Source organism: Neomonachus schauinslandi, chromosome 3 (genome assembly GCF_002201575.2).
Source record: "Neomonachus schauinslandi chromosome 3, ASM220157v2, whole genome shotgun sequence".
NCBI lineage: Eukaryota > Metazoa > Chordata > Mammalia > Carnivora > Phocidae > Neomonachus > Neomonachus schauinslandi.
In genome coordinates this window covers 150,976,573-151,001,943 of record NC_058405.1, presented here as the reverse complement: position 1 = coordinate 151,001,943, position 25,371 = coordinate 150,976,573, and the positions used below count along the sequence as shown (strand labels likewise).

Here is a 25,371-nt window from a genome sequence, read left to right as displayed (position 1 = left end):
CAGCCTGTTTATAAAAGAACCTTTTCTCGCGTGTCTTCGTGCAGCCTTTTATTGGATTTAGGGTTTGGTCTAATTCTGTATGAACTCATCTGAACTGATTCTGTATTTCCAGGTAAGATTGCATTCTGAAGTTCCAGGTAGGCGTGAGTTCCGGGGCAGGCAGGAGGGGGAGGATTATTCCTCCCAGTACAGTAACTAATAAAATATTTGGTTATTATATTACCAAATAACCATCAGACAGAAAGTTTTACTGAGGGTAAAAAAATGTATAATCCAGGGCATGAGAAAGACTTGTTCATTCGTATTATCATGTCTCTAATGTAAGAGGTTAAATGGAGAAACTACCCAGAAATCTATGATGGATTATCACATCATTAAAGCTTTTATTTTAGGAAACAATACCACCTTTATTAGCTGTCTTATTCTGCTTAAACACAAAGATATTTGATTTGTAGACATATACTAAGATATAATTGAGAAATACCATCAAAACAGAATAACTTTTCAATGCCATTAAACCGTTCAGAGGCTAAGCTATGTTCAGAAATTACTTCTTAGAAAAACTATAAAATTCTGCTTAGAATTGACTCCATGACTTTTTTATTATCAGTTTTATTTAGAATGCTAATTTGAAATGTTAAACCAACTTTCAGAAATACTCATAGCACAATCAACTATATTTGTTTCTTAAAATTATTTTGTCTCATCACTGCATATTAGAAAAGATGGTGTACCTTCTAACCCTTTCAATGAGAACCACTTACATTAATTTGGTCAAGTACTAACATATGGCAGTACTCCAACTTTGCAAATGAATCCAAATCTACACTATAAATTCTCTGATTGCCCTTTTTGGGCCATGACATCATACAGGAGAAATGTGCAAACTCATCAACCCATCAATTGCCTATATTTGCACATTCGAGTCATTTATAGGTATCTTTCTTGTCTTTTATGGTTAGCAACACATTTTTGCTCGCCAGCCTTTTATCTTTCACTGAAGAAGACTGAAGATGCACAGCAAATATGGCTTTTACTTGTGCATCTATTCCTGTCATACTGAATATATACATTCTAGTGAGTACACTAGAGTTCTCCACCATATTGCACCTTACCTGTCATTTTTTTTTAAAGATTTACTTATTTATTTGAGAGGGGGCAGGGGCAGAGGGAAAGGGTGAGGGAGAGAGAACCTCAAGCAGACTCTCTGCCGAGGATGGAGCCAGATGCAGGGTTTGATCCCAAGGCCCTGAGATCATGACCTGAGCAGAAATTAAGAGTCAGACGCTCAACTGACTGAACCACCCAAGCACCCCCATTTTTTTTAGTAGGCTCTATGCCCAGCATAGAGCCCAACGCAGGGCTTAAACTCACCACTGGAGATCAAGACCTGAGCTGAGATCAAGAGTCAGACGCTTAACCGAGCCACCCAGGCATCCTTTACCTTGTCATTTAAAGTAGGGATTGTCTGTGACTTTAAGGACACGTTACCAAAATGCAGCTGGCTGTTTGAGGCAAACAACTTATCTTTTGAAAGCTGCCGCACCAAGGTACCTGTGGCTTCCACATGTATTGCCTATGCCTATAATATTTATTCATTTATTCATACTACTTATTAAACACCCATTTTGTGCTAGTCCTTGTTCTATACCCTGGAGATAGTACAGTAAACAGTACATAGTCTTTGCCCTAAGGGAACGTATAGTCTAATGCAAAGCTTTCTTATGTGCCCTGAATGAATAACTGGTATGTTAATTCATCAATCCACCTCAGCTTTCAGGAAGCTTGGGTGGCTAGAGCCCCCAGGATGGTGGTCTCCTTCTTTTACCTAAAACCAAATGTTATCATTTTCTATGTGTGCCACTATGTGAAAAATCTAAAGATGCCTTGGTCCAATGCAGCGTTTCCCAGAATGGAGTCTGATGGAACAGTCCCACAAAATGTTCCTGTAAGAGAGGTTCGCTAAACAAATAAATTTAGGAACACCCCATAATGTGTGTCCTTTCTTGTCATCTCACAATACAAGTTAGCCTTTTAAGACTCAGAAAAGGTGATCTAGGCTGACTAATCAGAATTTGGAAATCAGAGGCATTTAGGTGAGTTAGTATGGGCTCCTGCGGGGAGAATGATTAAAGTGTAAAAAGAGAAGAACTTTAAGAAAGCATCAATACTTGAAGAATCCGTTGGAAAAGAGAAGCCTACAAAATAGTCTAGGAAATAAAAAACCCCCAAAAATAACCAACAAAAACCAAAAACCTAGTATGGAAGTCTAGGGAAGAGAAACCTTCAAAAGGTGGAAGTGGTCAGCTGTATCAAATTACTGAGAGATCGGGACATTGGAAATCAGAGAGGAGACTACTAGTTTTATCACTAAAGATGCTGTGGGTTGACCGAGGTCACAGCAGTTTTTCTGAAGGGGTGACCAGAGAGCCATGGGTAAATAGTGAATGGAAGTTAGTGCAGGAAGTAAAGAAACAGGAGTGGAGACAATACTTTTATGAAGTTTAGCTTCTTAAGAAGAAGAGAAGGGAGACAAGAGGACTACAAAGGCACATACATTATGAGAAGTTTGTAAATTCTTGTTTTAAGAAGGAAGACATTCGAAAATGTTTAAATGCTAGTGGCAAGGAGCAAAGAGTGAAGGAGAATTGAAGATACAGGAGAGGAAGGAGATCACTGATGGAGAGAGGCCTTGAGGAGGATGGAGAAGTTGGGATTCATGATGGTTTGCCCTCTGACAAAATATCTCTCCCAGGATAGGAGGAAGAGAAAAGAAAAGAAAAGAACTGGTTTTCAGAGCAGCAGTAGGATCCATGTGGGATAAAGAATCAGAAATCATAAAGGACAAACAATAAATAAGATATGGAGGCCAGATACTGATACTTCTTTTTTTTTTTTTAAGATTTTATTTATTTATTCATGAGAGACAGAGAGAGAGACAGAGGCAGAGGGAGAAGCAGGCTCCCCGTGGAGCAGGGAGCCCGATGCGGGACTCGATCCCAGGACCCTGGGATCATGACCTGAGCCGAAGGCAGACGCCCAACCGACTGAGCCACCCAGGCATCCCCTGTCTTCTTTTTAATGAGTTCTTAACTACATGGTCTGCATATTACACTGGCAAGAGCTGGCTTTGACCCCGGTTCTGCTTACTGATTGTGTAAATTTCTAAGATAAGCAATTCAACCTATTTGAGCTTACTTTTCCTCATTTACGCAAAATGGGATTTTTATAAATCTACCTTAAAGAGCTGTAATAAGGAATACATTTTTATCATGTTAAGTATTAACAATGTTGGGCATGTTGTAGATTCTCCAGTGAATGTAGATAATATTTATCATCATCTTGTCTTGCAAATCTGTTTTCTTGGCTATGTTTAGAAGACAACAAACAAAATCATGGGGAGACAACCAATAGATATAGTATGTTACATGCAGTGCATAGCACAGCACCAGACACATAGTAGGTACTCAGGAAATATTCATTTAACAAATTACCAAAAGCCATTTTTTGTCTTATTGACATTATTAAAACCTTTATTTCTGCTGCACTTCAGTGAATGCTCCAGGCTAAATCCTCCTCACTCTCTGTTGGTTAATAACTTCAGAGTCACAGAGGAAAACAAATGTGTCACCTAGAAAGGTTTATCTGAGTGGTTTAACCATTTCTGCAAATGCAGCCCATGAAGGGAAAAATGGCTCACTCACATAGCCCAGAAGGCAGAAGTGAACAGGACCTGAACCCTCTGTCACTTGCTCTGTCATTTTCAGCATTGTCACTGAACAGGCTCATTAAGAAAGGGTGCCCAGTCAGCCACTGAGCAAATAAACTTGGCCAGAAATGTATAGATTTAGTTTAAGACTAAAGAAAGAAGGGAAGGGGTGTATTCTTGACATAAAATGGCTTCCTGTATTTTTTTTTTCTTTCTCTAAAGTTTGTAGTAAACTTTGTCGTCGAAGAACAGCTTGGAAGTAAGAAGGGTTGCTGCAGCAAAAGCTCAGTGGGGAAAGCTCTAGCAAATTGTCCCAGATAAGCTTAAGGCAACTCCAGCTCTGGACTCCTGAGAGGTTAATGATCCCTACCTCTTCTCAAGGCCTGATATTTATGAAGTGTTGTCAAAGACATCTAAAGTTCCATAAAATACTATATTTTTAAAAGGTCTTCAAGCTAAATCCTCTAAACCTATAGGAGTTACCCACTTGCTGAGAGTTAATAGGCTCTTGACTGAATGGCGAAGTTTGAAAAGGACCATTAGAGGCCGAGTACAGTTTCTCCCAGTAGCCTGCTCCCTTCACACTTTTGAGGACTCTGCCATCCGAAGCCAGGCAGGGCATTTCAGGGCAGAGGATAGAGCAAATGGCTAAAAATCTGCTTATTTTTCTTTTAATAATAAACAGGTAAATATATATTTATTTTATATTATATATATATAATATACATATATGATATATATTTTTTGGAGGTCCAGAATTTATAGCTAAATCTGTGATTTAGCCTTGTGATGCCAAGTCCTGGAATTGTAATAACTGTATTTGGGTGTCATAAGTTAAAATGCTTACATACAAGTTTCTTTCCCAAGATTGTACAGATTTCTCAGCTTTTATCTATGTAAATATATTACCAGTAGAAACTGAGATGATAAAACCCCATGCAAATAATCGTGCAATATTGTTGCATTTCAATCACTCCAGCCTCCAAATTACTATTCTATTTCAGATGCTAGTACTTTTTCCAATTTAAATTCAAGCAATTTTTGAATAATGTCATTAAGGCCTTGCCTGAGAATGTAGTAACATGAAAATTAGTTTTCCTCTGCTTTATTTTAATTTGTATGTCCAATAGGAAATTTATACACACAAGTGGTAATATGGATAATCATATTTCACATCTTATATTAGTGCCTGATCGATGGTGGGGTAAAAAAGAATTTCTCCCAATCTCTGCCCGTCCTACTCCCAACCCAGATCACTGCCTAACTGGGAAAATTTTGGATCCAAATAGTTTCAATGACTCTTATGAAAAAAATAGGTTCAACTGGTAGAAGAAATATTACATTTGTAGCAAAGGACTTGGTTTCTGTTTTGAAGTTATTTTTCCAAATCTTTAACAGAGATTAAATAACTAAGAACATTGTGACTGACTCTGCTCTTTACAAAACTTGAGAATTGATTGTATCCTGAAATGCTTTCGTGTCCCTTGCACTCGCCAGTCACCTGTAGCTGGCATTCTCATTTGAGTCTCTGTCTTAGAGGCTTAAAAAAGGAGAGACCCTTCTCATCTACTCATCTGTGCTTTGAAGAAACTATGACAGCAGGTAAAGCTATTATGGAATTTGTTAAGTTGCAAGAACTCCTATTGCATTACATTCAGAACCTGTTCAATAGAAACGCTTTTCTGGTCTTTAAAAAACTATTGCAACTCAAGCTACATATGAGGCTTTACTGCCACCTCATACGTATATACCTGATAAGGAGAGGAAATCCTAAGAATTATATATCTTCCCTGAAACCAGCTCTAATCAACACAACGGGAATAATCATGACTTCACTTCCAAATTCATAATTTGATTCTGTCCCAGGCACAATATAAATATAATAGAAAGAAAGACATTTTTTTTTCATATTTTCAAATGGCTTTGGCGCTATGGCAGTAAGTAGGAGACAGGTAAAATTGAGTAATCCCAACAGGTGTGCAAGTGCATGAATACAAGGGGTTTCCTTGCGCCATTATTAAATGTAAAAAAAAAAATAGAAGTATTATACAAATATATTCAAAATGGAAAATTTTAGTTTTCCGGAAAAGTGTGGCCCACTTTGTCTGCCCACAGGAAAAGCTTGTTAAAAACATAACAAATGAGATGGCACTACTCATGTGCGTGTGCCTGTGCTTGTCAAAGATAATTTGCGATGTTAAAGCATGATGTTAGAAATTGAATTTAAAAGAAAAACAAAGCTGGGGGCATCACGTTGCCCAATTTCAAGCTATATTACAAAGCAGGGATCACCAAGACAGCATGGTACTGGCACAGAAACAGACATATAGACCAATGGAACAGAATAGAGAACCCAGATATGGACCCTCAACTCTATGGTCAAATAATCTTTGACAAAGCAGGAAAAAACATGCAATGGAAAAAAAGACAGTCTCTTCAATAAATGGTGCTGGGAAAATTGGACAGCCACATGCAGAAGAATGAAACTCGACTGTTCTCTAACACCATACGCAAAGATAAACTCAAAATGGATGAAAGACCTCAATGTGAGACAGGAATCCATCAAAATCCTAGAGGAGAACATAGGCAGTACCCTCGTGGACATCGCCCACAGCAACTTCTTTCAAGATACATCTCCAAAAGCTAGTGAAACAAAAGCAAAAATGAACTTTTGGGACTTCATCAAGATAAAATGCTTCTGCACAGCAAAGGAAACAGTCAACAAAACAAAGAGGCAACCCACAGAATGGGAGAAGATATTTGCAAATGACACTACAGATACAGGGCTGGTATCCAAGATCTATAAAGAACTTCTCAAACTCAACACCCAAAAAACAAATAAGCAAGTCAAAAAATGGGCAGAAGACATGAACAGACACTTCTTCAAAGAAGACATACAAATGGCTAACAGACACATGAAAAAATGTTCATCATCATTAGCCATCAGGATAATTCAAATCAAAACCACATTGAGATTACCACCTTACACCAGTTAGAATGGCAAGAATTGACAAGGCAAGAAACAACAAATGTTGGAGAGGTTTTGGAGAAAGGGGAACCCTCTTACACTCTTGGTGGGAATGCAAGTTGGTACAGCCACTTTGGAAAACAGTGTGGAGGTTCCTCAAAAAATTAAAAATAGTGCTACCCTATGACCTAGCAATTGCACTCCTGGGTATTTACCCCAAAGACACAGATGTAGTGAAAAGAAGAGCCATATGCACCCTAATGTTCATAGCAGCAATGTCGCAATAGCCAAACTGTGGAAAGAGCCGAGATGCCCTTCAACAGACGAATGGATAAAGAAGACGTGGTCCATATATACAATGGAATATTACTCAGCCATCAGAAAGGATGAATACCCAACTTTTACATCGACATGGATGGGACTGGAGGAGATTATGCTAAGTGAAATAAGTCAAACAGGGAAAGTCAATTATCATGTGGTTTTACTTATTTGTGGATCATAAGGAATAGCATGGAGGACATTAAGAGAAGGAAGGGAAAAATGAAGTGGGGGAAATGGGAGGGAGAGATGACCCATGAAACTATGGACTCTGAGAAACAAACTGAGGGTTTTAGGGGGAGGGGGGCGGGGGGATGGGTTAACCTGGTGAAGGGATATTAAGGGAGGCACGTACTGCATGGAGCACTGGGTGTTATACGAAAACAATGAGTCATGGAACACTACATCAAAAACTAATGATGTATTGAATGGTGGTAACATAACATAATAAAATAAAATTTTAAAAAAAGAAGTATTCAATCCAAAAAAAAAAAAAAAAAACTCGAGTCTCTCCCGTTGCCTCTCTTTTGCCTTCAAAATTAAGCATTACTGTAAATTTTGTGTTTACTATTTCCTTGTTTTTCTTTGCAATTTTACTAAATATATGTGTTCCCAAAACAAAAAATAAAATAAAATAAAAAAAGAAATTGAATTTAATCCACAAATATATTGTTCCCACAAAGGAAGATAATGCATAAAAGAGTTCACTTTATGCTAGAATGTCCGAACTATAGACAGTGTAAATATTTAAGATATCGTATGCCCTTTGATAAAGTAAAATGTCCCCATAATTAAGCCAAAGTGATTTCCTTTATTTACTATACCTAAATAATGTTCCTACTTGTTTAATTCTTTTCCCCAGCATATCAAAAATAATATTGTACAATAAATATCAGTATATATTTATTGGTAATTTATTTTAAGTAAACATTAGCAGTAGAAATAAATATTACTTTTAGAGTTCAAAGAACCTAGAGATCTGAAATAATCAAATCTCCTACACAGTAACACTCTACAGAATCTCAGCAGTAGTAAGAAGGCTTCTTTTTACCACCAGAAACTCACTACTTCAGTATACTACTCACTCACTTACTGAACAGCTTTAGTTGCTTAAAAACGTGCAGTAGAAATCTGGCTCTCTAAAACATCTACTGAATCCTCCACGTTACCTCTAGTTCAGGATCTTTCCAACTTAACTCTGAAATTCTTACACAGAAGCGAATCAGTGGCATAGGGATCTGTAGATACTCCAAAGAAAGGGCTGATTAAAGCAAAGTAGTGCTATCTCCAGAGAAATATCATCTGACCAGCCCCCACAAGGCCACAAGGCCTCCCAGACTACAGTGCAGCATGGGCCGGGCCCGGCCGGTCCTCTAGCTTGTAAGTGCAGAAGTTTGATCTTACAAAATGCCAGAACTGAGTGGGCGGGAGAAAGCTGACTTATGCCAAAAAAAAAAAATACACAGAAAGTCAGAACTAATCAATTCAACTCATATGAAATATATAACTGTCAAATGGATAAGAAATCCAGGTGATACTGTAGGCTACAAAGAAATCAAATTATTTTAAGACTGCTCAGACAACAGACCATCAGAACAAGGGAAATGGGTTGACTGAGTGAAGAGTTAGCAGCATCAGACACTAATAGTTTTGTGCATCCATTTCTGCACCTGGGACTCTAGGTTCACAAGTTCGGGTTGGCTTCTCAGGGCAACACCACCCTGGAGAGCACTTGAATAGAGAACATGACTTTCAGAAGCTTCTTTCGCCAAGCTCTAACCCTTGCCCCAGGAAACATTCTTTCTTTGGATATATGGATAGTTTTAGGCAAGTTTTACACTGTCATATTTCTGCTTCAATCCATAATGTGTTGCTTGGTAGATTAATTATCTGAACAACATCTTATTTACAGCTTTTGGGGAAGAAAAAGGCAGGGATAATGCTAAACACACACGTACACACACTCTGGGCTATATTGACTTAAGTCTCTGAACCGCCATGCCCAGCTCTGCCCCTTTTCTACCCACTTCCCTTACTTGAGTTATGATAAGTTAAAACCTTGCCAGTCTTCATTCCCTCTGTCTCTTGCCTCCCTCCCCCATCTCTTTCCCTGAACGCGCCAGGATAGAAACAATACATATAGCTGTGCTTTAGAGCGACCCACTTCTATAGCTCTTGACTAGAGCATTGACTAGCAATGGGCATGCAACCCTGTTAGCTCTGCTGCAATTAACTCAGATTATACCAGAAATGGTTTCTTAAAAGGGTCAGGATCCCTTTCAGCATAAATCATTCGTGAACATTTAGTAGGAAACTAGTTGAAGACTTTACACAAAAACATGGAGAGTTTCTACCATTGTCACTATCTCTTTTAGCAGAAAGAGCACAACCCTTACATTAAACCTCTTTCAGTGGAGGACAGAGAAATGGATGTCTAAATCATCAGCCACTGTAGGAAACATATGGACTTCCAAAGTATCATTTTTAGTTGATTTTAAATCTTTTAAGTGCTTCAGGATTGCTTGAATACCTAGGCATAAACATCAGGGTCACAAATACCATCGTCCATACACAAACTTGGTTGGAATATTAGATTTTCTGTGTCTCTATTCTTCTTAATATACTCAAATCTCATTTCTAAAATATGTCTATTGCATTACTAGAAGTGGTTATATATTCAGGTTTTCAATCAACTGGTTTACTTGATTGGATTGACTATAAATTTGTTGACATATATTGATGATTCCTCATTTTCTTGCTCAGGGATCGTTTCTTCTACTCATTTATTTTCAATCTCTCTAACTTTCTTATCTGACAGTATCCTACGAGCAGCATAACAGAGCACTCCAAGCTCATAAGGAATGTGTAAACTAATTAGCAGATTTTATAATGGAAACTCTTCTCCTCACACGTGACCATCCTGTCTGGATAATGAACTTTGTGGAAATATCTGGTTCCTACTACACTAAAGCCGCAGCCTCACTCAAACAAGCTCTTACTTTGCCCTTGGACTTCGGTTCATAATTATGAATATGGTACAAATCCAAAAACAAAAACAGTATGGGGCGAGGGATGGAGTTAAAAATAAAATAGCCTAAAAATGGATTTTGAGTTAAGAAAATTCTTGATCTTCTTTTGCAACTGACAAAAAGAAAAATAGTCCTAATAAGATGTGTTTGAAAAATACCATGCCTGAAATCACAATGCATAACTGAAGGAGAGGGAAGTTACAGAAAATTCTCCTGCATGCAGGTGTGAGGAAGCACTGAAGGGTTACTAACAAACACTAACTAGAAGTGTTGAATTGCTTGTTATGGGGAGAAGATCCAGGAATAAGAGTGAAAATCAGTGCTGGTCCGTTACATCAGCAGTGGGCTGGCAAACCCCACTGTGAAAGTCGCCTTTAAACAGCAGGTGCATGGTTTGACCACTCTAGCTTCTAGCCTCCTGGCAGCGGCAACAAATGAGCCTAGTCTTCACCACAGATTCAGGAATGACCACAAGCCATCTCAAGCTGCATCAAAATAGCATCCTCGCCCTGCTTCTGTTTTGGTCACATATTCCCATATTGAAAAATTCACCCAACATTATTTATTTCGGTTTTTGTGTGTTTGCTCATTACAGCTGTAATTTGTTACTAAAAACACCATGACATAAAATTCTAAAGTACCTTGGAAGAATGGGGAAAACCAAAAGAGAAAATTTTGTATATTTTTAGTCTTTTCCATGGAAGTGGTTCATTCATTTTAACAACAGTCATCAAAGTAGGAATATAATACAAACAAAATATCACCTAAATAAGTAAAGAGACACAAATATAGGACAAATGAATGATTTAAATGCCATCTCCAGTCTCTCTAGCATACTTATGATAAATCCTTGATTAATTTGAGCTGTGACTTGAAATATTACCCATCATACAAATGTGCATAAATATTCCTACACAGGAAAACACTTAACATATTTAACAATATATTTCAAACTTAAAAGTTCTGCAGATGACTAACTAGATCTTAAAATTATAGATATTTTACAGCTCTGCTTAAACATAAATAATGCATTTGTCTGATTCACCCATATTAAAGGGTATTTTTTCTCCTGATGAATATATGCATCATCCATGACTGCCAGTACCAAACTATAAGGACGCACTGTAATAAAAGCTATGCCTGTATGTGAAATAATAGGAAATAATTTATTTCATAAAAACAGTAGTTCATTTTTAATCTTCTATTACCGCTGCTTCCATTACTTCTCTTGCTGTGGATTGAAGAGTATCTCAGATTGAAGTCAAGACAATTATATTTTTCATGTGTTTAGGCAAGAATTTTAAAGTTTGTCAAGTCAGGTCACGGATTATGGAAAAGACTCAAAAAAAGCAAACTTGATATTATAAGATGACCGTAATCAAGACTATTTAGAGATAGCATTACAAATATGAAGCAAATGTATTTGGGCTGAAGGTCAGAAAACATATTTTAATATCTTTGTAGAAACATAAGAAAACAAAACTTGTTAATGACAGAGGAAAGGGTTCACTTTAGAACACGAATTTTTTCTTTATTGTAAGTTTAGCTTTCACATCACATTGTTAACATAGGCCAGCTATTATGCATTGGAATACACTTAGAGAATTCAATATGTACTGTGTTAGTATCTCCATAAATGATTCTGAAATAACGTTTGCTCTTTCAATAGCTTTATTTTGGCAATAAGAAAATGTACGGGCGCTAGTAGAATTCCCCTTCACAGTAAATGAAAAAAGCCTGAAAGAATATGTTTGTTGCAATTTGCATTTAGTTTTGGAAAATATCTGTTTAACAACTGAACACAGCTATATTTTAACTTTTAAGCTACCACACTGAGAAAGTATCAAGGTATTGCAGCCATTCGCTCTTAGGGACATTATGCTGGGCTTTGAAATTCAAAAAATAAGATAGTTCTTGAATTATTTTATGATCAGTGTATGGTCTCTACACAAGGAAAATTAAAGCTGTCTGACTACTTATAGAAACATCACTGCCTATTAAAGATGGAAAAAATTGCATAAAAGCATGAAAAGCACTGCGTAATTTTGCAGTTTCATCTCTAAACACACTTGTGAAGATGTCTGTCTTTCAATTCTTCTTCTTTCTTCTGAAGCATGGCCTTTTAGTTCTTGCCCTTTTAAATATCTTTGCCTACCATAGCTTTGCTTCTTAATGTACTGGTTGATCTTACTGGGCTGAGAAACTATTTACAAGGGGTGCCTGTTTTTATCTGTATTCACAGAGAATGCTAACAAGTTAGAAGAAAGTGCAAGAGAACACCACATACCTTGCCCAGAACATTACAATGGTTTCTGCATGCATGGGAAGTGTGAACATTCTATCAATATGCAGGAGCCATCTTGCAGGTAATGTTTTCACTCTTTAATTTTTAAAATGTATAAAGTAAACACAGAGAACTAAATTCTGGATGTTTGCAAAGAATTGCATGGCATTCTGCCTGACTGGGTGATCAGCAGCAAAACTTTTCACTGACTCTCCTACACCACACACACACACACACACACACACACACTAGAAAACCATGAAATGTGTGTGCCTTACATACCTGAGTACTATGTAACATATCATTATGTATACTCTTCTGGTAGAATTTCAAATTGTACTTTGGGCATTACAAGCTTCTTAAAGACTCAGCTTCCTCTGTTTTATTCATTGCTCTTTCCCATGGACATAGAATAGCTCTTGGCACATAACAGGAGGTCAATAAATATTTCTGAAATGAATGGATGAGGACTTAGGGTACATAAGATAATGTCATTGCTTTGGGGAGGTCATCTTTTCCAAAGTCCTTCAGGTGTCCAATCAATTTTATCAATCTTGGTTTTGCTAGGCACCTACTCATTGCTGTGGGTCGGCTACCCACAAGCCTTGTACAGTGCGATTATTAGCTGTACCTCCACAGATTCTAACTCAGTTGAGACACAAAGAAATTGCTTGTCTGGACTTAGTTAATAAATATAAATATCTGCTGAATATTCATGAATAGAACATAATTACTGAGATGGTAAAAATATGGTAAACCCAAGGTGGAAAAACAAATGTATTTTTATTAAAGGAATCTACAAATGGCATATGATGAAATAGGTTGTGTATTGTTACACAGCGAAAGGAGTTTCTCTCTCTTCTCCTCCTCCTCCTCCTCACTCTTTCTTCTCTCTCTCTCTCTCTACTCTCAAGAACTGTCTTCCTTTTATATCTTCCTTAACTGAATACACTAGCACCTTCCAGTGAAGCCAGGTACAGTCAACATAACTGGGAGGCTGGTCCTGCTGCCCTGTCATCCTTAGCAGGGTCCCCATTATTAAACCCTTCAAGGCAAACCCAGAATGGAGAAATTCCAAGTGAAGCACTAAAATAATTGCACAAAGCCAATGACAAGTTGACCCTTGTTGGTATTGTTATGTGAACAGTTTCTTCATTTCATTGTCAAATGCTAATTTTAACATGCAGATGGTCTCCTGATGCTTTCTGATGAGGCTTGAGTGAGTGAGAAGCAGCGTTCATTCTCAGATGAATAGCGCATGGGTTTATTTTGCAGAATTCTGTTGCTTACACCATAATTGTTTTTTTTTTTCTACTGAAATTTAGCTCTCTAACATAAGTAGACAACTTTAGGATCGACAAATTAAAGAAATCACTTATTGTATCCTTGGTCTAAACATTTTTCAACATTTATTCTCACAGTAGCCAGGGAATGCTTTATCCAAAAGTAAATAAATAAATAGCCCCAATTTACACCCATATCCTCAGAAACAAACCTTTTCTCAAGTAATCATGTCGACTTACGTTGATTAAAGGACAAGTTAAATAAAATGTGAAACTCATCTGAAAAAAAATATGGAAAGAATAGTATTTCTGGACAGCCACTGCTTCTCTATATCATCATCACAAACTACGTACCAACCCTCCTGTCCTCAAAATCTTATTATAAGTATAAAAGAAAACCTTATACCTTTGAAACCAAAAACACAAAGAAATCTCATTGAAAGGATACAGTCGAAAGCCATATCTACAAAGCAGCATTTCTTTAAAGAGGGAAATAAACAGCCCCGATTTCACAATGAAGATAACTGTGTATGGGCCGTCTATAAAAATGAGTCCAGCAGCTACAGGTAACTGGACACTATCCTTCCTTCCAGGTGTGATGCTGGTTATACTGGACAACACTGTGAAAAAAAGGACTACAGTGTGCTGTACGTTGTTCCTGGCCCTGTACGATTTCAGTATGTCTTAATCGCAGCTGTGATTGGGACCATTCAAATTGCTGTCATCTGTGTGGTGGTTCTCTGCATCACAAGGTCAGTAATGTGCTCAGTGGCCACCCAGATAAGGGAATCTGGTGTTCCTCCTTGCCTTACTTAGGTTACTCTACGTAGGAGTCCCTTTGTGGACTCGGCAGCCATCCGTTCTCAGGAGTCCTGTTTCCTCATCATAACAGCATGTGAATAGCATCGATTTTCATGCTGGAGTGCTACCAAGTATTTTGCTTATTTTTGCCTTTTGATGAGGATTATTTATTTTTGAGGCAAAGATCTGTTTTTCTCTACTATGTGATGCCAATCTTTGTTTAAATATGCTTTTCTTTTTTAGCTATGGAAAGTCAGTTTTCGTTCAAACTACTAACAGACTATTTAGATGACAGTGTTGTCTTATTTACCCAGATCAGCATGCCAAAAGAGGTGAGAAGAGATTGTACACAAGGCCTAGAATAGTGTTCAAGGATAGCTTTCATTTATGGTACTTATTTCCAATTATAACGCTGATATAATCATTTTTAACATATTTGATGTAAACAACAGGTGCATTTTTATGTTAAGTTAAAATAGCTTTTAATCACAAAATTCAAAGAAAATAGCTACAATAAAAAAGATTATGTTGCAGTACATGAAAACCTTTGATATATGGAAACATGCAGCAAATATGACAACAAGCGTTTATACCAAACCCCCAGAACAATCAAATGGTAATTGTTTCTGGAGACTAAGATTGAAAGGGATCCAGAGACCTCATCCAATTTCAATAGGAGAGAAAATCATGGTTAATTAGTGATGTCTGACACTGTGCTTGGAGTAAAGGGGTAAGGCCAGGTATTTACTTGCTTAACTTCATCAGTGTGTAAATTCATGGCAACCAAATCTGTATTATTTATGCCCTGTCTAACCGGAAATACTATTGAAGACGCTTCTTTCTGACCTGATTTCACGCTCCTTGAGAAAAAAGTTCCAAGAAAGTTTTTTAAGTTTTTTGCCAAATTCACAAGACATTTAAACTTTCGTTCATTTGTACAGCTTTACAGTAAATCAGAATGTTTCCCCCAAAATTATTTTTCTAAAGACAAGAAAATAAAAGAAAGTACCATATCCTTAGAGAATAAAGGCCATAATACGTCTCCGTAGCCGTGCTGCACTATCTTCTTTGAGGACAAGTGTGGCATTTGCTCTTGAAAAAGACAAAATATGGTTCATAAATCCTTGCCGGGCCTAAAAGCTTAAGGGAAGATCATCGACTGGAGCTTTGTGCTGCTCAAAGCCAAGCTGAGCTCATCAACTAGACTCTCACGTTTAGATGCCAAGTGAGTCAATGGATTATACTAAAATAGATTCTGGGGAACATAAAGATAACTCAAGAAACCAAAAATACTGAGTATAAAGGAAAGATAGAAAAGAATCTAAAACACAAGAAGCAGTGCCATATTACTCTAAGGGTCTTGAGTCTTCCGATATGTACGCCATGTCAGCACGTGAAAAACCAGATTCCCATTTAATAGATCTAATCTCATTACAATTGGATTTGTACTTTGTACTTCATGTACTGACAAAAATGCAAAACTTTCAATACTTTAGCAGATGTTCTCAAGTTTGTTATTAATCACAGTTCTGTTCCCATATGTTATAAGAATAGCTGGAATATGTAGGGTTCTTATTTCACCAAACATTGTGTATATGTTATGTGTGTGTGTATATCATACATGTGTGTACAGACACATATACATTTGATAACATACGAAGAAGGAACAGTGATCCCCATTTTCAAAATAGGAATCCCGAGGTATGAGAAGTTAGCCAATTGCTAAGTGTACACAGCGGAGCAATAAGAGCAGCTGTGGAGTCCAGGCTGCTTAGTGTCAGATCCTGTGCACTTACACCCTGCTCATACTGCCCCTCGGCTAGTCATAACGTCGTGTGTTCCGATGCTCAAGACAACCTAAAATGAGCTCCAAATTAGAAGGAAGACGTTTTTTCAAGGCATATGGCCATTTTCATTTTCCATGTTAAAACAAAACAACATCTAGTCTCCATTTACTTTTGAGGAAGAGTACATGAGCTAAATTAGCATTTTTGTAATGCATTTTATAAAGCTGTCTTAGGATGTCCAAGTCTTCCAAAGTCTTTCCAGGAGTCACACTAGTCAAAAAGCCACACTCTTCCCAGTGTGGATTCATTCTACTCACTTGAAAATGTTCTACTCAAAAACCAGATTTTCCACCTAGGTCATCTGCCCCTCCCCTAACCCTCCCCTTTTCTGACCACCTTGACCACACTTGTCTGTCAAGACCTATTCCAACATATGCCGTTGCTAAAAGATTGACAAATTGCACCAAGCAGAGGTCCTTTCATTCTCTTTAATTTTCTTTTAATTTCTCCATGTCCTGGTCTCTCTTCTTTTCTCTCTCTTCCCCTCCTCCCAATTTCTTTTTTTCTAATTGCTTCCCCTTGTTTTTATATATTTTAGTCAAACATCTGCCCTCCTTCTAAATACAGCATGTGTCATAAAAATATAGACATCTAGAGACATGCTCTGGAATGAAAAGAGTTGCCCTGTTGAGAAGATGGATTTTCAATCTTTTTGTCTCCAGCTCCCACTTGCTGGGAATGTGACTTTCGGCTCCATGTTCATTTTGACTGATCTACCACACCTCTGTAAAAAATATATATATATTATATATATTTATTTATTCATATATGAACATATATATGAATATATAATCTCTGAAAGCCATCTTATTGTAATAAGATTTTATATGAACTTTATATTGTTCTTATTTGCATCATCAAAGCATTTGTTTATTTTAAGGGAAAAGACACCAGACCAGAGCTTTTCAGATAATTTGACTCAATTTAGCTTTTATAGAAGCAAAATAGTTGGCACCAATTTATGTCTCCAGCTTATGGTACTAATTTATAAAAATAATATCAGGCTGAACCAAAACAATATCCCTTTTCATTACATATCAGATATTAAGAGTTGGCTCATTCTGTGGTTGGATAGGATTTAAACTTGTAGCAGTGAAATGTCAATATAACATTCATCCTGAGGACATTTAAAATATAAAATTGTTGAAGACATTTAAAGTGAGATTAGATGAGCTCACAACTTGCTTGACTGCCTTGTGCTGAGTCATTCTTCTGCCTTCCTGAGTAAGCGGTTGAGGACCAGGTAAATGTATTCCTCTTCACCTTCTGCCTCTGCTCTTCAGCGCTCCCCAACAGACGCTTAAAGACAACGGCAAGGAGAAGCGCAAAAAAAAAAAAAAAAAAAAAATCTTCCAAAATAATCCCAGCTTCTACTAATAATAAATTCTTTTGTCTGAAGTATTTTAACAATTGGCTTAATCGACAACTTCACTCTGTAATTGTAGGACCAAACTTCAGGTAACAGCACTGGACTAAGATTTGTAAACTTTCCAACCTTCTAGGAAATGCCCCAGAAGCAACAGAATTCACAGACAGAAGCAAAATACAGGGCACTACAGTTCAGACAACACAACAAGAGCATCCACGAGGTTAATCTAAAGGGAGCATGCTGCACAGTGGCCGGACTTCTGAGAGCTGGGACTACACAATACAGTATTATAGACAAAAGAATAAGACAAGAGATCTACACATGTTGCCTTGCATTTGTGGTAATCTACACCAATGAAAACATGTACTACAGCTATATTTGATTATGTATGGATATATTTGAAATAGTATACATTGTCTTGATGTTTTTTCTGTAATGTAAATAAACTATTTATATCACACAATATAGTTTTTTCTTTCCCATGTATTTGTTATATATAATAAATACTCAGTGATGAGAAAAAATTGGCATTCTTAAATTTGCGGTATCTCATAACTGTAAATATAATCAAGCTGGTACAATCTGCAGGTACCGGTAGTTCATCTTTCCCCACATCTTGAGACAGAGCATTAGTTTATACAGGACTCGGTGGCTAGGTTTTGAGTGATTCCAAGATCAAGGGAAATGATGGTTATTGGAAAAGAGAAAAAATAACTTACTTTATATCGAGTAAGGATAAAATATTTCAGATCTTTGAATCATCTCTATTTCATCAACTTTCTTCCCTGGTCTTCCATTTTCATCCCCAGAGCTGAAAAATCCCTGGCATATAAATTAAATCAAAGAATAAGGGGAGGGAAAGTGTTCTATAACTCATAAAAGAGAGGGAAAGAAGATATTGGTTTTTATTTGGAAAGCATCTGAGAATCTCGCTGTTAAGTGCACTTACCTGAAGGGTCGGGAACAAGTTACATATCAGGAATACGCAGAGCACAAAACCTGTTCCATTTAGGTGAGTGGAATTAAGAACTTGCAGAAAAATTTATTAACATCATTAAAAGTGAAACACCACAATCATAGATTCTCAGAAGCACCTTGCTACATTTATGGCATAGAGTTCTTTAAAAAGAAGTTGGAATCACCACCAAATTCCTTCTGAATAGCTTTATGGCAAATGCTGACCCATTATTTGAAGTGGGACTATGGTGATGATGATAGTTCATAAAAAAACAGAGAAATACACTGTAAGCATATTTAAATGCTGAGATAAGAAAGCAAACTAATCCCATAGCACCTAAAAGAATTTAGTGGGAAGTTGATAGGAATTCTTGAGCATATATATAGGTATGATCACTTTGGAAAGAAATAAAATATGAAAATTCTCAAAGAATACGAGGTAAATAACAAATCAAATAATTGCCTTATTCTCGCTTAGTTCTCCCCAGCTTTTTGTGGCTAATATAGTAAATCTAGAGCTTTCTTTGCCTCCTTTAAATGACCTCCACATGGACTAAAAGGAACGACACTCCTGTGTTAAAAAAAAAAAAAAAAGACAAATATCAAATCAACACATTCTGGATATAAAATATTCGGTGAAAATAGGTTTCCTGAAGTGATATTTATGATATTTATAAAAACATTAAAAAATGGTGACAATCGAAATAAGATTTAGGATGCTGAAACACTTGGTTTTCTAGGTTAGTCGGCACTCTGAAAAGTGTGAATCTATGGGCATAATCATCACGCAAGTGGTTCCGTAAACCGGTCTTATGCTACTTGTACAAAACACACTCCATTTGAACTTGCACATGGAGCTTTATTTTGATTAACAAGTGCAGAGATACACTAGCAGTCATCTCCTTTGTCAGACCGTAGTCAACGGCAAACCCTTCCACCTAAAGGAAGAGCAACAACGTAACACTATAGAGCTTAGTAGAGTTTAAAAGAAACAGCAATTCCACCAACCTTTGCCTGTAAAGAGTATGAAATGACTTGCTTTGCTAAATATTGGCATGCTATTTTGCAGGATTTTTTATCAAAGAATCACAAACCTAAGTGTTGGAAAAGTCCATGGGTTAATAATACAGTGCATTCCTATTCACCTCCATGCTCACCTACCCCATAAAGGAAGTCCTTTTAAAAGATACATAGTGAGTCGGAAGTGAGCATATACTATGTGCCAAGCACCATTCAAAGTCTTAGGGAAATACAAGTAAAACGGGATCTTTACTCTAAAGGAACTCAACAATCTAGTCCTGACAGATAATCATCCAACCTCTACTTGCATATTTCTTATAATTTAGAATTTCATTCTTGGTTACTTCTAATCTTGAGACATTATTCTTTGTCTCAGATTGAGTTGAAATTTACTTCTCTGTGATTTCTACCCATGGCTCTTGTTTTTCCTTTCTGGAGCAAAGGAATAATGACATATATTTAAAAATATTAGAACACATGATTTTTCCACTCACCCGGCAGCCCTTTTGCAAGTACTTTCTTTTCCAGGTGAAACATCCTTAATGTTCTCACCTGATCTTCACGTGATACAGTTTCCACTCTCCCCTAGCATCTGCATCAGCCTTCCTTGGACAAATTCTACTTTGTCTACACATTTCTTTAAGTGTAGAGCTCAGAATTGCACAGTTGTGGTCTCACCAGAAGAGAATATAGTTGAACTGGTAAAAAATCAAATTTAACTGAAAGCCACGATCTCTAAATTCAAGTTCCTACTCCCATCACAAATTTGTTGTGGAACCATGAGCAAGTCATTTCACATCACCGGTCCACCAGTCTTATTTTCCTTATCATTTCTATCTCCATAGTTCCAAGATTCTATATATTCAGAAACCAGACACTACCCTTTCATTGTTGCTACCCAAGACCACATTAACTATTTTTGCTGCTTGTTCTCAACTTAAATTTAAAACTTTTTAAATAAACTGCTATTAAGCCATGTCATTCACCCATTCATTCATTATACATTTATTTTGCATTATACATGTACCGAGGGCCACCAATTAGCAGCACCATACCAAGCTATGAGAATACAAAGATAAATAAGACAAAATCCCTGCCTGATAGGAGCTCACTGTCAGATTGTCCTGGTTCCTTGCATCAAAAATCTCACATCCCTGGCGGGAGACAGAGAGGTAAATGAACCATTACAAAGAATGTCACAAAGGCAATGTGAATGGTCAGTTCAGAGTGCTTGGCGACCCTGCAGGAGGAATCTCAAGGCCAGATAGATGTGCCTCTTCACAGTGAGATACACTGGATGACTTCCTCATTCTCTATACAAATTCTGACTTCTTGCTTCTGAGATTTTATCCACTTCTCATTGCTCTCTTTATACCTTTCTTTTCTCCACAATAACCAGAGCAAATACCAGCTTATCAGTGACGCCTCCATGATCCCATTGGCAGTCTTCCCAATTCTGTTACAGCACTTTCCATGTTGTTCCTTAATTGTTTACACAAGGCTGTCTTTTCCTTAGCCTGGGAGCAACAAGAAAGCAGAAAATTAGCACCTTGCCAATTGTTTCCATTTGTTCAACTATCATGTACTGGGTGCCTACACCATGCCAGACATTATTCTAGGTGCTGTTATATAGCGCTGAAGTAGGTAACAGATCTCTGCTCTCAAGCTTACACTCTAGCAAAGGAGAGAGAGGAGAGGATTAACTAAACAATAGAGAAAAACAACAACAAAGCTATAAAGTTATAAGTTCTATTCAAAGAATTAAAGATAGAACAAGGTGATTCGGGATGGCTGGGTGGGAAGTGGGGATTGGATCCCTCCAAGGAGAATGTAGTACTTAAAACTTGGCCTCTGAAGCAAGACAGAAATGGGTCCCAGTCTAAGTTCCACTTCACTAACTACTCAACCTCTGGCAAGCTGCCTAATTTCAGTAGGCATCATATTCAAAACGGAGACAAAGACGTCTTCCCATACTCAATATCGCTACTGTGAGAAGTAGACAAGATGATTCATGTCACACTTAGAACAATGACATGCACAGAGTAAATTTTCGATATCTGGAATTTTTTTTCAGGGATATAATAAATACTTGTTGTACAAGGAATTAGGAAGAAGAAACCGTATTTCACCAGTTCAGTGAAACGTAAAGGGAATCATATGGCTAGCGTTAGGAGGCATCAAGCTTTCACACTTACTCAAAGGATTGTCTCTTATGGAGACAAGAAAGCTGGTTCTGGAAAAATGAGGCAATATAGAGTTAAGAAACAATACAGCTCCTCTAATTTTTTTTTCAAATGGGTTCACTGGCATCATGTCTGAACAAGAAAAGGGATCATTCTTTCATTTTAAAAGAGGTCTAGCCTGATAAAACACGTACTGTTAAACCTCTTGTGTGTGTTTCCAGGCACAGGATGAGTAAGTCAATATTGCAGTGGCTTCGCAGGGCTGAATTCTTTACTTTCATGAATCCTTGAGGAGACGTCAGTGCAGACTATCAAAATATGACAGAGATTATCTCAGAGTCATATTAGACTCTCTGCTAATGTTTATCTTCAGATGCTACCTCCCTTCTCCAACGTCACGCAGCACCTACGCCAAATGTTACTGTTCCTCAAGTAGAGTAGACATCTCGTATAATTAATCATCTGGCTATCAATAACAAAAACCTTTTCATTTAATTAATTGCTATTTTTATATGAGCATTCACATGATATGAAGGATGAAGGATTATATAAAGTAAGGGTATTGGTTTATAACTAACGCATAAACATACAAATGAATATGTGCAGTCAGCATCCGGAAGGTATGGGCGATGTGCAGCCCAGCTGGTCATATTCAGGCCTCCTTCCAGCCTCGCTCTGGATGAAAATCTACTTTATAATTCCACCTACTCAGAATGTGACCTTCATTGATATCTATCTCCAGTAATACTACATGAGTTATTTTAAATCAGGTTTTTAATTTACTTCTACCTTTTTAATTATTTTTCATGATTTCTCTTGCATCAGATAAAGAGTGAAGGAAATGACGCCTTCCTTTATTTTCCAAACCAAATTCAGTTCAGCACAAGAAGCTAACTCAGAGTTAATGAGAAGTCCAAAATCAGGTGTTACGCGGGAGAGAGGACAGAAACAAGAACTGGTCCTCTGTTCCTAGGACTTCCATTGCCATCATGAGCCTGCCACTCTTCCTGATCCACAGGAGGCTTGGCCACAGTGATCTCCGGGGGCAGCTGATCTCCAGACCCACACAGTGAAGCCATTCTGCGGGGCATTTTGAGAGGGCTCTATGCCCCTCCTCTCTATGAGGGTCACCACTTGCTGGGCTTTCTCCCCTTCTCCGTATCTTAACCACCTTTTTCCTTCACTTCACGAAGGCTGCATCCTCTGTTACCGCCCTTCCCTGCCGCAATCTGGCTTAATTCTCCTCCATGGAGCAAAGGGTTGAAAACACAGGCCTTTTTAGGAGTCCAGCTATGAAAACAAGGCACAGAATACTGTCTCAAGTTGTCACCACAGTACACCAAATTACAAATACATGTATTACATAAATCACATTTAACTAAAATTAGAAAACACAGATAAGCCAGAAACGCAAAATAATCCACCGAGAGATAAACATCACGGTGTTTGCGTATCCTTTCTGATAATTTCTGTGAATATATGTTAAGGTTTTTATAAGACAATAAAATAGTTTTTAATAAAGAGAATCCTTACTAAAGGATGAGCTACAAAGTTTCACAGTCATGCACGCATAATTTATCAAACTATACACATATACAGTGTGGTTCTTGTGGAAGGTTTAACCCTTCCCCGTCATGAATCAGTGAGGCCCTCAGAGTTCAGTGGAGGATCTCAAAGTATCCCTCCTTTGCATCTTTCTCTTTGTCTCCCCAGACCACTAATTTCCACCCTCTCCCCTGCGACTTGCTAGGGGCCCTTCTACTCTCAGCGCTCCTAGCGCCCTGGCAAGGGACTCTCAGCCTGGCACCCGGCCGCTGTCCAGTGTGAGCCCACGAAGGATGGCGGCCAGATCAACAGTGTCTCCTTAATTGTCCCTCTGCCTAATTGGTATGTGCCTAGATCCAGAGATGCCTAAACAGCCCTACCCTCTGTTCACCATGTTTCTCTTTGCAGCCCGAGAAGCCTCTGTCTGAGCCCCTGGCCAGGTCACCATCACGTGCCCACAGCGTCCCTGTGTCCCCGCTGTCATTCCCCAACAATTCGCACTTCAGTCATACTCGGCTCATGATGGTGCAAACCTCTGAGCTGGGTCCTTCCCCAAACTGGGACTCTCCTTCCCTGCCTTGATCGCTATGAGTAAGAAGCCATTCATTGGCATTAATTGAGGCATTCAATTTCTTTCAGAACCAGGCGTTAGTTTAAGTACTGTAATGTTAAATGACAATAGCAATGACTAAGCTAAGAAATGTGCTTATTTTTACTTTTATTTACTCAAAAATGTATTACGTGACTCTTCAGAATACTTGAACCAACTTTCAAACTTGGACACAATGTAAAACAGTCTGACTAACTAAAAATACCGTAAGACTGTTGTATTACTTCCATAATGCACAAATAGCAGCCCGTAGTCACCTGAGCTGAAGTTAGCTACTATAAAAGGACAGAGAACTTCGCTCGATGAACTGGTCCAGGAAAGACAGTCTATTCTTCTAACAAGTCCTGTTACATGTCACTTCAAGGAGTCTCTTTACAAAACAAAGCTGAAAACACTGTGGTCACTGTGGTCCTTACTACTTACCCGACAAAATAACTCTTAGCTAGCCGTGATTTCCCACCTGTTCATACCCATTAACTCTGGACCAATGGCATGTCAAGCAAGACACCGTCAGAATGCACACTGACAATATGAGGGGTGGGGGGAGAAGAAAGCAAATGAGAAAGAGCTAAGAGAGGAGCCAAGGGCCCCAGAAGGTGAGAGGAACGGAGACAGCAAATAATTGGATTGGGAGGAGAGGGGTGGTTTTGGGAAGAGGAATTTAAAGTTGGTTCGTTCAAATAGTCTTTGAAGAAGAAGCACGAGTACAGCCCCTAAGCAGGGTTGCACGGGTACGGAAAGGCAGCAAGAAAACAGGAAGCAGGAAGGTGATGCCCCAGAAGGCCTCTGGCCCTGAAGCCTTGGAAGGCTGACGTGCTGCATGTCGGGGTTGTTGGTAGGTGAGGAGCTGGCTTGCAAGCTGGGCAGAATGAGGCCAAGGCACAGCTCTCATGATTTTTCAGGCCTCTGGGTGAGGAAGAGAATGTGTTTAAAATAAAGAGCTTTGTCATGTGCATATTTTCTTCCTCACAATTCTTGACCTCAAGATATGCAGATTAGAGTCTTTATATTCTGCAGAACAACCTTGTCCCAAAGCACTCGATGTGCTCTCCAGATAGAGAACAAAGGAACAGTTCATCCTCTCCACCCAGGGTCTAGCCCTCCCTCTCGGGCTCTGGACGCGCCCTGGCAATCACAAAGGCAGGCCGCTGGATAGCATCTGATCTGGCTACACTTGGAAAACAAAATCCTGGAGTCTCCAAGCGGGCCCGAGCAGCGTTCGAAGAGCCATGCTAAAAAAGGAAGCGGACTAACCCCTGCTTCCAGAAGACAAATCCATCTGTGGTCTGCCTAGGGAAATATGGGTCAGAATTGCCAAGCAGAGCAAACCACTGGAAAGTATCATTTAGGTTTGAAAAGATGAGTAGCGCAAGAAAATTGCTCTGTAAGCGGAGGTTAAGAAAGAAATGGGAATGGGGGCCCCCGGGTTCCACCCCTCAGCCCCTCCA

The 25,371-nt window shown here is 38.3% G+C and overlaps 1 protein-coding gene across 1 annotated transcript in view; it reads left to right on the top strand.

The window, feature by feature from the left end:
• TMEFF2 (transmembrane protein with EGF like and two follistatin like domains 2) overlaps positions 1-17,851 on the top strand; it is a 223,298-nt gene extending 205,447 nt beyond the window's left edge. The window contains exons 8-10 of the mRNA XM_021703066.1: positions 12,267-12,390; positions 14,185-14,343; positions 17,742-17,851. Of these exons, the coding sequence (XP_021558741.1) occupies positions 12,267-12,390; positions 14,185-14,343; positions 17,742-17,838 (380 nt within the window). The 3' untranslated portion in view covers positions 17,839-17,851. The remainder of the gene's footprint in view (positions 1-12,266; positions 12,391-14,184; positions 14,344-17,741) is intronic.
• The last annotated feature ends 7,520 nt before the right edge of the window (positions 17,852-25,371 follow it).